Source organism: Erpetoichthys calabaricus, chromosome 4 (assembly GCF_900747795.2).
Source record: "Erpetoichthys calabaricus chromosome 4, fErpCal1.3, whole genome shotgun sequence".
Classification (NCBI taxonomy): Eukaryota; Metazoa; Chordata; class Cladistia; order Polypteriformes; family Polypteridae; genus Erpetoichthys; species Erpetoichthys calabaricus.
Window position 1 is genome coordinate 156,505,978 of NC_041397.2, and position 14,450 is coordinate 156,520,427.

The 14,450-nt window shown below is 37.3% G+C and overlaps 1 protein-coding gene across 1 annotated transcript in view; it reads right to left on the reverse strand.

Annotated features, from left to right (window-relative positions):
• synj1 (synaptojanin 1) overlaps positions 1-14,450 on the reverse strand; it is a 540,854-nt gene that overhangs the window by 44,260 nt on the left and 482,144 nt on the right. Inside the window, 4 exon segments of the mRNA XM_051926623.1 lie at positions 73-128; positions 2,781-2,819; positions 3,231-3,278; positions 8,990-9,118. Of these exon segments, the coding sequence (XP_051782583.1) occupies positions 73-128; positions 2,781-2,819; positions 3,231-3,278; positions 8,990-9,118 (272 nt within the window).

Consider the following 14,450-nt stretch of genomic DNA (forward strand, 5'->3'; position numbering starts at 1 on the left):
TAAACAAAATAAAACCTTAAAATATTGCATAAGAGTATATTATGTTAGTAAGGTCCTGTACAAGATACCTACTGGTTTTGATGCTCCAGCAATTCCTTGACCAGCCTGTGAGAGTATCTGACATCGACCTAAATGTACAAAAATTTGAAAATAATTATTTTATTATCAAAACATAATTATATTCCATTACTTGGCATTTGTGGAGAAATCAAAGATGACAATCATAAGACACATGGAATAAGTTACCAAGCAGTGTGGTAGACAGTGAACTTTGGGGACGTTCAAAGTCAGACAATGTTATTTTCGACGAATTAAGTGGATAGGACTACAAGCTTTGTTGGATTGAATGACCCGTTCCTATCTCCGTTCCTATCCTATCTTCTAACGCTCTAATGAAAATATTTAAATAAGTAAAATACAGTGGTGTGAAAAACTATTTGCCCCCTTCCTGATTTCTTATTCTTTTGCATGTTTGTCACACAAAATGTTTCTGATCATCAAACACATTTAACCATTAGTCAAATATAACACAAGTAAACACAAAATGCAGTTTGTAAATGGTGGTTTTCATTATTTAGGGAGAAAAAAAAATCCAAACCTACATGGAACAGAAGTAATTGAGATCTATCAGTCTGGTAAAGGTTATAAAGCCATTTCTAAAGGAGTGCAGCACCTCCTTTGCACATTGCGGAAAGCCAATGAGGCATCTGGGACAGATCGCACTCCCACACGCAGGTGCGCCTGGCTCCAATTACCTCACTAATCTCCCACAGCTGCGTGAGCATGCACAGAGCTGGCTGTTCCATTATTTATTAAAAACAGTCTCCCGATTATCAAGCTGCCATACCACATACTCTCAATGAGCAGCTTATGCCATTTAGGGGCCACAACCTCTTCAGGCAGTACATGCTGTCTAAACCTGCAAAATATGGAATGAAGATCTCTGACGCTACCTGTAATGCTGCTTTATGCAAGTGTATACTGGTAAGCCTGATGGAAGAGCCCCTGACAAAAACCAAAGGGTGCAGACTGTCCTGGATATGACTCAAGTATTATGTGGTCACAAAATCACATGCGACAATGTTTTACTTCGCACAAGTTGGGACAGGAACTCCTGAAGAGATAGCCAACAATTGTAGGAACAAATAGAAAAAACAAGTGAGAGCTCAACCTCAGCTGATGAGTACAAGAACAGATATGTTGATTCAAGTCAGTTTCAATTCATGGCCGACACATCCCTGGTAATGAATAATTGTAAATGCTGGTGATTTCAAACAAGTAAACTTATAACAGCATGTTTCGTTCATGTGAACCTACTCTATTCAAATGTCAATTTTTCTAATTGTAAGGAAATGGCTGACATGGTAAAACACCCTAGTACTCTAAATGTAAGTTTAAGGTACAACACCTAAGCAATTCTGCATTCCCGCCTACAACTGTGTTTTTGACAGCAGCACTTGTGTATTATACAAGCCAGAAGTTGTTATGTAATGGGGGATCAAAAGCTGGGCAAGGAATTGGTAAGACCTCATATCAAGAGGGGAAAACACATCACAAAGGTTCCAGGATGCTATAGCCACAGAATATCCAACTCCAGAACCTGAAGCAAGTGTGAGAGATGCTGTCATATACTGTATATATAGTAGCAGCAAGGGGAAATTCTGTGATGTTTGTGGATCCAAGGACAGGAAGACACAGCATACATGCATAAAGTGCAGAAAAATACATTTGCAATGTACACACAGTAAAACTATATTCAACTGGGCTCATTATATCATTTTAAAGTAACACTGCATATAACTTAATGCTTTCAATTTACTTAGTTTATAACAATAAAAGTCAAAAGTTCTAGAAACCTTTTCTCATTTTTCTTTGTTCAAGATTAATATGAAAATACCACCTACAGTATGTCTTGAGTATTATTGCTTTCTACACAAAAATCACATTTTATCAGAAGAATTGAATATCACTTTCATTGGTAAATGTGATTTAGCAGAAGTAAATAGTAAGTATTAAATATATTTGCTGTCTATATGGTTTGTAAAGTAAGATAAAAACTCAATAATCCTGCAGGACTGCCAGACCCCGTGAACATCAGCTGAGTAACAAAAATACGAACACAATATAAGCATTAAGGTCAAATGCTAAAATGTAAACTTGGTACAAAGATAGCTGATCCAGGCACAAAAGAAACTTGATTCCAAAGCTTGTGCATTATAAGTTGTCTTGGTTATGTACTGTAAAATGCAGTTTGTTGGGGAGATATCCCTAAAGCACCAATATTTCTGTGTTTTATTTAAATGATATTGGTGTAAACAAAAGTTTATAATCATATAAATGCTTTCTTTTAAAATCCAGAATTGTTGTACTTGTAACTCTTCAGCAATTTGCACCTCCTTTATTATATAAACAGAGTAATAGCCATTTCTTTTAGGGTATGAAATGTAGGCACAATAATACCAAAAATCCCTTAGTACATAAGCGGGTTAAACAATTTTATTTATGAAAATTGCCTTGTATTTCACTATAGAAAAGGTGTTAAATACAGTAAAATAAACATTGTTTTTAATTTGTAACATTAGCCATATACAGAATGATTAATTTTGAAAATACAAGGTTTGTTAATTAGTTGATATATTTTGAACATCACATCTTTCAAATTGGAACCTATTGTATTAAAAAAAAAAAAAAAAAAAAACCCCAAAAACTAATACCTATCAAAATGATGTTCTTTAACAACCAACATGCAAATATTTTGCACTTACTTATTGATGACTTACCTCCCAAATCTGTTCTCTCTAATCCAGGACTCTTTGGAGCTTTGCAGCACAAAAGAATAATAACAAAACTGTTAAAAGTTTTCAAATATATGCAAAAGGAATGCACAATTTAAAGAAAAAAAAATGAAGACATGTCCACTTGGTTAACTGCAGTTTTCATTATGTGTATATTACTTGCCATATCTCTAATATAATAAAGTTCAAGCAGAGAAACAATATATTACATATACTATACTACCTACTAAGGTACCTAAACAAACACACATTTATGGATAAATACCAAGGGAAATAAATCATACACATTAAGTTTTATACAGTTATTTACATAAAAAAAATCAAAGCTAGTTAAAATCTGAGATCAGTTTTACAGAACCTTACCAAAAATGAAAAGTGACAAAAATAAATAATATTTTTAATAATTAATATTTAAAAATAACAAAAATGTTTTACCTTCAATGTCTCGCCTAGCTAAACCTGGACTGGGTGGAGCTCCTAGGCCTTGGAGCAGAAAGAAGTAATAATAAATCACAGGTTATTTAAAATTGAAAAACAGACAAGAGGACATTTCAAAAACAAGAACAGACTTCACACATACAGTAGTCATTCTTAATTAAAGTGAAATAGAAAAAGGACATTTTTAATTTTTAGCTCTGCTTCTTTTTATTAAATAAAGTAAAATATGTGGTATACTACATACAGTACTTAGAACAGTGGAAAACAGAAAAATGTAAATTGTAACCATTAATTACTGACACTTTCATGAAATTACACTCTATATTCACAATGTCTAATTCTGTGGGCAATAGAAAAGAATCCTAGAATGAACTATTTTTAGATCTGTGTAAACACTCCTGAACATATGACCAAACACACTGGCACAGTATTTATTATTTGTGGCTTTAGCTACAATATTAAAGATTTAGTATTATGACAGTAAAGTCATGTGTAGTTAGTTCTGTTATTGCAACCAAAACTCTTTACTATGGCATTTCTTCTAGTGCAACCCATAGAAATAATTGTAAAATAACTAATGCCAGGAAACTCATTAAATCTCCTGTTCAAAACAATACTAATTCAGATCAACACTACGTTCAGATGAACAGGCTACAGTTTGGTGCTTTTATCTATTTCTAACAATAAGAATCACTTCAAAAGCTTCTTTCCGCTGCTGTTCCTAATGCAATTTGAACAAATTAGCAAGAACAATGCAAAATCTTATCCACCCATACTTTTTTTTTGTTGTTAATTACTAATGGGTATCTTATTTTGAACAAGTAGGCAAGTTCTCGTTAATGCACAACATCTACTGGCTGTTAAAACTACTAATGACCTTAGTTGAGTGCTTGGGGAACATGGGAAAGCAGTATGGCACCTGATATCCAATTGACAAGTACAGGTTGAGTCAAAATTATATTAACATTTGAATGGTGGAAACAATTTATTCACAAAACATACTTCATGGCGGCACGGTGGCGCAGTGGTAGCGCTGCTGCCACGCAGTTAGGAGACCCGGGTTCTGCGTGGAGTTTGCATGTTCTCCCCGTGTCTGTGTGGGTTTCCTCCAGGTGTTCCGGTTTCCTCCCACAGTCCAAAGACATGGTTAGGTGGATTGGTTAGGTTAGGTGGATTGGTGATTCTAAATTGGCCCTAGTGTGTGGGTGTGTTTGTGTGTGTCCTGCGGTGGGTTGGCACCCTGCCTGGTGCCCTGTGTTGGCTGGGATTGGCTCCAGCAGACCCCTGTGACCCTGTGTTCGGATTCAGCGGGTTGGAAAATGGATGAATGGAACATACTTCATATGTGCAAGATATTTACAGGAATGTTTCAACCTGTTCACCATCATGTTCAACACACAAAAACCAACGAGCAACAGTATCATTTACATTTACCATGTGTGTGAAGAAAAACGTCCTCATGTTTGTGTGAAACTTACCCTTAACAAGTTTCTAACTGTCTCCCTGTGTTGAAGTCATTGTAAAGTAATAGTCTTGATCCACTGTACAAATGCTCTTCAAAATTTTCAATCATATCTTCTCTTCATCTACTTTTGATTTAACTGAAAAGGCTCCTCTCTTTTAATCTTTATTCATAACTTATCCCCTGTAGCCCTGGAATAGGCCTAGCTGCTCTCCTCTGGACTACATCCTTTTTGTAGCCTGGAGGAAAAAAACTGTACACAGTACTCCAGATGAGGTCTAACCCATTTATTATAAAGCTTGAGAATAACCTCCTTGGACTTGTACTCCACATCTCAACATCTCGTACTATATAACAAAGCATGATAGTAACAGTGACGAGTCAACTACGACACCTTAATCCTTCTCATAAGGTGTACCTTCAATGTTCAGACCTTTCATTGTGTATTCAAACCTAAAATTTTTACTTCCTACATGTAATACTTTACATTTACTTACTTGTATGCTGTCCAAGTCCCTCTGTAATGATTTTCTACCAATCCAGCTGGCTCGCCATCATATGCAAACTTAACTAACATATTATTTATATTTCTTTCCAAATCACCTATATATATTAAAATAGCAGCTGCCCTGACACTAACCCCATTGGGGCACCACTGTTAACATTACCCAATTCTGATAGGGTACCTCGCACCATGACCTTTGTTCCTGTGCCTCAGCCAATTTTGCATCCAATTACACACTACACCCTGAACTCTCCTCTTATTGTTTGATGCCAAGGTAAGGTGCCAAACCTCTCATGTGGCATCTTATCAAATGCTTTCACTTTGATCACATGCTTATGCTGGTATTCTATGAGAAAACAACAAGTTAGTAAAACATGACCTCCCTCTTCTGAACCCCTGCTGACTGTTCAGTAAAACTCCTGTCTTGCCATGTGCTCCTCAGTCTTTTTCTTCAATTAAAACCTTCAGTTTTACTTGTGTTGTAAATTAATCTTACTGGCTTAGAGCTGCTGGTTCTGCCCGATCCACCATTTTATATAATGGGATAATATTTTCGATTTTATAGTACTTCGGAAACTTCCCCAGTGCACAGCGACTTCCTAAAAATACATGTCAAAATTTATATACATACTAGCTAACCTCCTTAAGAACATGAGGATAAATATTACCTAGTCCTGGAAATCTGTTTGATTTCAGCCTATTTAAGCAGTAGTTCTCCCTCTACAATTTCCAAATAACTCAGTACCTCCTTAGCAGTCCCTAATACTGCTGGGAGGTTATCCAGTTCCTCACATGTGGAGACCTCAGAAAAATGCAAGCTTAGGGCATCTTATATTTCACTGTCTATATATTTTAATTCCCCTTTACTATTATTCCTGATGTAGTTCACCTCCTCCTTGACTGATTATTTACTACTAAAATACAGTAAGACTCTCTTTGTGTCATCTTTCGCCTTATCTGCTTTATTCATCTCTAACTGCCTTTTATCTTCCCTAATATCCTTCTTAATGGTTGCCCTCATGCTCTGATACACTCTATGATTGTTATTGGAATTATTAACCCAATACATACTTTTTTTTAAAAAATGTCCTACTAATTCCAAAATTTGGTATGTACCTGTTCTGCAACATATGTAAAATGTGTTTAAACCTGTTCCACTGCTCATCAGCTATCTCCACACTTAAAAGCTTATCTCAATCCATCCTCCTTAGTTTTTGCTGCATCTGCTCAAACTTTCCTCTACCAAAGTTAAACTTAACAGTTTTGGTCTCTGCATCTGTGCTCTTACAAAAAATTGAGAAATGTATTATATAGGGTGGCGCAGGGAAACAAGAAATTATCAATTGACGTTCAATACAAGAATAAACACATTGCAAAATACATTTAATGATGAAATGTATTGTACAGGATATGCAATTAATGATGGCAATCAATACTCATTTAATATTCATTTTATGTTTTGAAGAAAATATCATGAAGGTGTTGTCCATTTCTCCATACACATTCTGACAGCCTATTGCAGAAATTCTGCATTGCTCGATGTAACGTGTCATTGCGAATGTCAGTGATTTCCTTTTTAATCCTCCTTTAGTTCAGCAATGGTTGCAGGATGTGTGTGGCACACTTGGACTCAGTCCTTGAGTTCTTAAAAGCCATCTGGTCCTGCAGCTTTCCCTGTGTTTAGCTTCATCAGTTGACTCCTTACTTGGTTGTCAGTTATGGACAGTCCACACTGATTGTCAGAGGTGGACTTGTCACTGGTCATTCCAGCTGATGTGGTAGGAGTTGCTGATGTAGCAAGGATGGTGTATGGAAACTGGTCATTGCAAGAAGGTGGCAATGAAAGGGAAAATGGTTCAGGGTTTTAGCTTTGTCCACATCCTCTTCTAGCACATGAGCTCTGGATTGCTTGAGTCTTGTATGCCAAGTCCATTCTAGATATCCATCATGTTATTCTGAGTGTGTTAGTTTTCCATTTTAGCTTTTTAAGCATCCTTTCCTTTACTAAACTTTTTTCTTTTGCACACACAGTAAATCCTTCAGAGCCTCTTTGATACTGGATTTGAATGGTCTCTTTATCTCATTCAGGAGACATTTTAGTTCCTTAGTAACCCAGGGCTTGTTGTTTGGAAGGCAACACACTGTCTTTGTGTGTACCACTGTGTCAACACAGATGTTAATATAGTCTGTGATGCAGCGATTGAGTCCCACAATATTATCCACATATGTGTTGCACATCATTTCCCAGTTTGTCATTTGGAAGCAGTCGTTCAGAACTATTTTAACCTCCAGGCTCCACTTCCTCAATATTCTAGTTGTAATAGGTTATTATCTAAGAACAGGCTTGTAGCTGGGCATAAGATAAATCAGGTTGAAATTAGATTTGACTAAAGGAGACAGTAGATTATACTAAAAGGCATCTTTAACATTTGAATACAACAGGTTCATCTTGTTATTTCCTCAAGTGGAACCTGTCGCAAACTAATAGAAATGTGTCATGGTTCCCTCAAAAGTCACATGGTTGATATCATCACATATGATAACTAACAGGGTCGGAAGTGAGTTATCATTAAAGTGTTGGTGACAGAATGAATCATTTTCGTTACTAGGATCCCTTTTGCAAAGGGAGGAATATAAAAATTAACAAGGCAAGTAACATGGGCAAATTCTGACAGCCAGAATTTCAATGTCCGAATTACAAACTCTAGTTTTAGCAGTAATATGCTCCCTTTCACACCAATCCTCACTCACATAGATGACCAGTCCCCCTTCTGCTTTTTTTTTTACACACTGCACTGGTTTTCTATCTTCTCAAATAAGATGAAACAGTATCAGGTATATCAGGCATAAGCCAGCTCCCCATAATGTACAAAATGCAACTGTACTTGTATCCTCCATGGCCTGTAATAAGCGCAGACAGTTCATGCATCTTAGACAGCAATCAAACATTTCTCATTATAATAGATGGCAGACCATTTCTAAAACCTTTTCAACTTGCTTTTAATCTTGCACTGGCACCTCGCCCTCTCTCCGTCTGTGAAAAAACAGCTCCTGCAGCAAAGTGTAACTACGCTGTTTAGGTGCTCGTGAACACAGTGCAAGTAGGCGATTACGAGCGTATTTGATACACCTTGCTTTTAGTTTCTTGGTGTCTCTAGCAGTTTCACACATATGGCAGCCTTTGGGTCCTGTTCGTGACTCCTTCTAGTCAAGACAAGTTGGCGCTTGTGTTTGTATGCATTGCAGTGTGCAGTAAATTTAAAACCCATTTATCTGATTTCTAGTGGCTACTATCAGTGACAAGCCAGAAGTCAGATCAATTCTAATTTTAAATAAGACTAGTAACTAGTAAATAACTTCAGAAAAAATGAAAAACAGTGAGCAATATGGAGCTTCTGTAAAAATGCTGCTGCTTGCACAGCACCCGGAAGTAACATTGAATAAGGGACAGAAAAGTAGCACCTTACCAGTAACCTGTTTATAATAGAGTTGGGCCATTGTGGCGAAAAATGTTAAGTGCAGTAAGATAGTATCCATTCACCATAACATAAATTAGAGATCAATTTTTTTATTATATTGCTCATAAAAAATTTTTAGTCATTAATCATTTTTGCTTTTTACAATAAAATCAACTGTTTCAAGTTTACAAAAGAATATCTGGAGTTTGATTACATTTATGATGTTCTAAACATAAAGGTACTTACTGAAAGTGCCAGTCTTTAATGTAGCACGTGTATTAATATGTAAAATGTGCCATCATGTAAAACATATCAAGTTAGAATATATTACCTGATGGAGGTGGAGGTCTCTGTGGAGGTGCAGGTCGTGATGGTGGAACACTCGGACGAGGAGGAGGTGGGCGCTTTGGTTCTAGCCCTTGAGTTATCTCTTTATGCACATGAACAGGCTGAAAGTCCGCTAACAAATTGAGAAGAAAAAAAAGGATATTTTCTGTTATAAAATTTAGGCATTATTTTAAAAACAATGATCTGAAATAGATGCCAGTTTTACCTTTAAGAAATTTTTATGTGTAGGTTTACTACCAAACAAATAGAAATATTTTGCTGAACTCCAAAACAACATTAGATGTGCAATACCTGTGCAAAACTCTTTATCACCATGCTCTGTTTGAAAATATTTAATTGACAAACAATCAACAGATGTTCAAATGCTTCACCAAATAAAATACATTTTTTCGAGATTATAAAGGTATTATGTACAATGACTTGACTCTTTTCATATGATGGTTTTGCCTTGGTTTTATTTGGGGGGAAATTAGGGACGGGCAAACTTGTTGAGCTGAATTGCTTGTTTTCATCGAAACTGTTCTAATGTGCTAATGTTTTATTAAGGTACATAAACTTTGTCACTGAAAGATGTTCTTTAATAAGATAACCCATGGCAAAATGTTGTTAAACTTTTCATAATCATCACAGATGGGTCTAACAGGGGGTTTGGAGACTTGCTGTGGCTGAGTTGCCTATGGTGATTCATAATATTACATTTTTTTCTATATTTTCCAAATTATATGCTACAATTTATATAATGATCGTTTAAAAATACACAGTAATATCTTTCAATTATGTCAACACTGCTGCCACAACTACTGATTCATTCAAATCACAATGACTCCATTATCACTGCATTGTAGACAACATGTCATTAACATCAAAGTAATACATGTTTAACTTCACTTGCAAGCTAAAAAAGGCTTAACATAAGCAAGCAGTATTTATTGACAACAGATGTTTTTCTGCTGTTAAGAATCAGACACTTTTATTAGTATTAATAGTAATGTCCTTAATTTTATGAAGTTGTTAGTTACAGATGCATTAGCTTGGAAATCCACCAGGTAGAACAGAGAGGGGTTTAAATCAGGGGCCCTCAATCACGGTCCTGGAGAGCCACAGTGGCTACAGGTTTTTATTCCAGTCAGTTTGCTAATTAGAACTCAGTCCTTGCTGATAATGAAACTTGGTATTTAACTCTATGCCTTGTTAGTGCTTTAATTCATCAAAGACAAATGTTAATTACATTGTAATTTTAATTACATTGAAGGGGTCCACAGTTGTAGTCCTGGAGGTCCAAAGTGGCTGCAGGTTTTCATGACAACCAATTGCTAATTATTTACTACTAAAGGAATAAATTCTTTGGGCTTAATTTTATTTATCTTGCCTGTTAACAATTCAAAACTATTAATTACCTACTGTAGCATTTAGTAGCTGCGTTTAATTGTTGCCTGTTTTCTTAACCAGACATTAGTTAATAATGAAATGTAGAAAAACCAATAAATCAGCAGCCCTCCAGCTAAAGTGCTTCCTTTTAAACCTCTGCATATGCACCATGAACTATCTGTGTTAAAATAAATGTTTAGAAATAAATGAGAGGGGAATTGGAAGAACTATTTAGTTTAAATCTATTCTGGTCCACAAAACACATGGAAAGTGTTCTCAGAGAAGTTGCAATTAAATTTTCTATTGGATGAATGTAAGCACTAACTAACCAAATCTACTATATATATATATATATATATATATATATATATATATATATATATATATATATATATATATATATACAGTGGAACCTCGAGATACGATCACCTCTGTATACGAGAAATTCAAAATACGAGGAAAGTATGAGCGAAAAATTCAGACCTAAATACGAGCATTGGCTCACGTAACGAGCCACGAGCCAGGCTGTGGGTATAGCTCGCGGCTTAGCGAGGGGGCGTGGTAGCTGTTGCGAGCCGCGATCTGCTGTGTCTGCGTTTCTCACTTAAGTGCACAGGTGGGAAACTGCCCACATCCATGATTGTTCCTGTGGCTGATGGGCTGCAGCTGCCATGTCCTCCCCGCATATATAGAGAAGCGCGAGCCGGTTAAGGGGGAGAAGAAGTAAAAGAAAGGAGAGGGCAGGCAGGCAGGCAGGCAGGCAGACAGACAGAAGTAGGTGCGGAAGAGCGAGCGAGCGAGCGAGCGAGCGAGTGAGTGAGTGCAGGCTCGCGTGTAGCTGAACAAGCGAGCCAAACAGCTGAAGCAGGACAGTGTAGAGAAGGTCAGCTCCATTAAGAGTGTCTCGCCTGTTGCAGAGCCTGCAGGTGAGACGCTAACAGAGAAGAAGCACCGGGGATTGTCATCTGTTTTTTAAAGACTGCATCCTTTTGACGTTTTAACCTCGTGTTAAAGGATTGTTATTCTTGTGTATTTTAAACCTCCACTTCACAACTGTTTTAAGGATTATTTATTTAAAGATTTATTGAATGCTCTACTGCACTTTGGACACCTGTTTTGATTCTTTTAATAATCCAGTTATATTATTTACCAGTGTTATTTATTAAAGGTAGACTACAGTATATATAATTTATCAGTGTTATTTGTTAGGAAAATTGATTTTTATGTTAATATATTTGGGGTGCGGAACAGATTAACTGGATTTCCATTATTTTCAATGGGGAAGTTTGTTCTAGATACGAGAAATTCGCTATACAAGCTCAGTGCTGGAACGAATTAAACTCGTATCTAGAGGTTCCACTGTACTAATAGCATCAACAGCCTTAAAATACTGGTACAGTGGAACCTCGAGATACGATCACCTCTGTATACGAGAAATTCAAAATACGAGGAAAGTATGAGCGAAAAATTCAGATCTAAATACGAGCATTGGCTCGTGTAACGAGCCACGAGCCAGGCTGTGGGTATAACTCGCGGCTTAGCGAGGGGGCGTGGTAGCAGTTGCGAGCCGTGATCTGCGGTGTCTGCGTTTCTCACTTAAGCGCACAGGTGGGAAACTGCCCACATCCATGATTGTTCCTGTGGCTGATGGGCTGCAGCTGCCATGTCCTCCCCGCATATATAGAGAAGCGCGAGCCGGTTAAGGGGGAGAAGAAGTGAAAGAAAAGAGAGGAGAGAGAACGGAGGTTGCAGGCAGGAGAAGAAGTCGGTGCGGGAGAGCGAGCGAGTGCAGGCTCGCGTGTAGCTGAACAGTGGGCTGAACAGGCGAGCCAAACAGCTGAAGCAGGACAGTGTAGAGAAGGTCAGCTGCATTAAGAGTGTCTCGCCTGTTGCAGAGCCCGCAGGTGAGACGCTAACAGAGAAGAAGCACCGGGGATTGTCATCTGTTTTTTAAAGACGGCATCCTTTTGACGTTTTAACCTCGTGTTAAAGGATTGTTATTCTTGTGTATTTTAAACCACTTCACAACTGTTTTAAGGATTATTTATTTAAAGATTTATTGAATGCTCTACTGCACTTTGGACTCCTGTTTTGATTCTTTTAATAATCAGTTATATTATTTACCAGTGTTATTTATTAAAGGTAGACTACAGTATATATAATTTATCAGTGTTATTTGTTAGGAAAATTGATTTTTATGTTAATATATTTGGGGTGCGGAACGGATTAACTGGATTTCCATTATTTTCAATGGGGAAGTTTGTTCTAGATATGAGAAATTCGCTATACAAGCTCAGTGCTGGAACGAATTAAACTCGTATCTAGAGGTTCCACTGTATATATATATATATATATATATATATATATATATATATACACAGTGATCCCTCGCTATATCGTGCTTCGCCTTTCGCGGCTTCACTCTATCGCGGATTTTATATGTAAGCATATCTATACTAATAAAAGGCAAAGCCCTGACTGACTGACTGACTGACTGACTCACTCACTCATCACTAATTCTCCAACTTCCCGTGTAGGTAGAAGGCTGAAATTTGGCAGGCTCATTCCTTACAGCTTACTTACAAAAGTTAGGCAGGTTTCATTTCGAAATTCTACGTGTAATGGTCATAACTGGAACCTGTTTTTTGTCCATATACTCTAATGGAGGAGGCGGAGTCACGTATCGCGTCATCACATATTACGTCTCCTACGTAATCACGTGAACTGAAAAAGAGGAAGAGATTTACAGCACGAGTCAAACGCGGGAATGAAGGTAAATGACGTTAATTGTTGAGTGTCTTTTAATGCTGTGTAAGCATACATATTAACACATGTGCAATTAAACGTGTGCATTTACGGGGTGATTTCTCAGGCTTAAAAGCTCGCCTTTTAGGTAAATGCAAACTCTTTTCATTCTGAAGGGCACAAACCACGTTAGATTTCAGCCGTTAAACGCGCAAAAATGTCGGTACACCAGATAAATAAGCGCAACATATTATCAGTTGTATTGTATGCTTACAATACATATAGAAATGTGTTAATCGTTAACTAATATTATGGGATGGAGTTTTTCGACTCGCGCCTTGATTTAAACGATTGCATGTCTTGGTGGGTTTGCGTAGCTTATTGTCAATATCTTTACACCTCTTTTTAAGACTTAATTTTAAAAGGTTTTCTTTTCTTCTTAATTAAAATTTAAAAGCAATACTTCACCGCTGCGAAGCCCCTCTAGCGCTGACGTCCGAGGTTCGATTACCGTAAGCGAGTGCACTGAGTGTGTACGCCTGATGAGCCAAGAATAAGGGGGAAACACGTGTCGCGTACTCTTTGCATTATTTGACAGTAAACTATTTTCAACCATTCTATGATCTGCTTCTCACAAATGAAGGCACTGTGGCTGATGTTAGCTGACTTGCTGGCCAACCATAAGCGTTACCTAGTAGGTAACCACCCACTCACTTCACTCCCTTACGGGAATCGAACCTCGGACGTCAGCGCTAGAGGCGAAGCCCCTAAAATTGCGCCACGGCGTGTGGTTCGTTTATTTGACAGCATGTAGATCGGGGTAATTACATTCACGGCATTCGTAGTCCGATTCACAATATGTAGATATGTATATATTTATATGTGTATATATATATGTACATATGTATATATATATGTAGATGTGTAAATTTGTATCTATACTAATAAAAGGCAAAGCCCTCACTGACTGACTGACTGACTCATCACTAATTCTCCAACTTCCCGTGTAGGTAGAAGGCTGAAATTTGGCAGGCTCATTCCTTACAGCTTACTTACAAAAGTTAGGCAGGTTTCATTTCGAAATTCTACGCGTAATGGTCATAACTGGAACCTGTTTGACTGACTTACTCATCACTAATTCTCCAACTTCCCGTGTAGGTAGAAGGCTGAAATTTGGCAGGCTCATTCCTTACAGCTTACTTACAAAAGTTAGGCAGGTTTCATTTCAAAATTCTACGCGTAATGGTCATAACTGGAACCTGTTTTTTGTCCATATACTCTAATGGAGGCTTCCCGTGTAGGTAGAAGGCTGAAATTTGGCAGGCTCATTC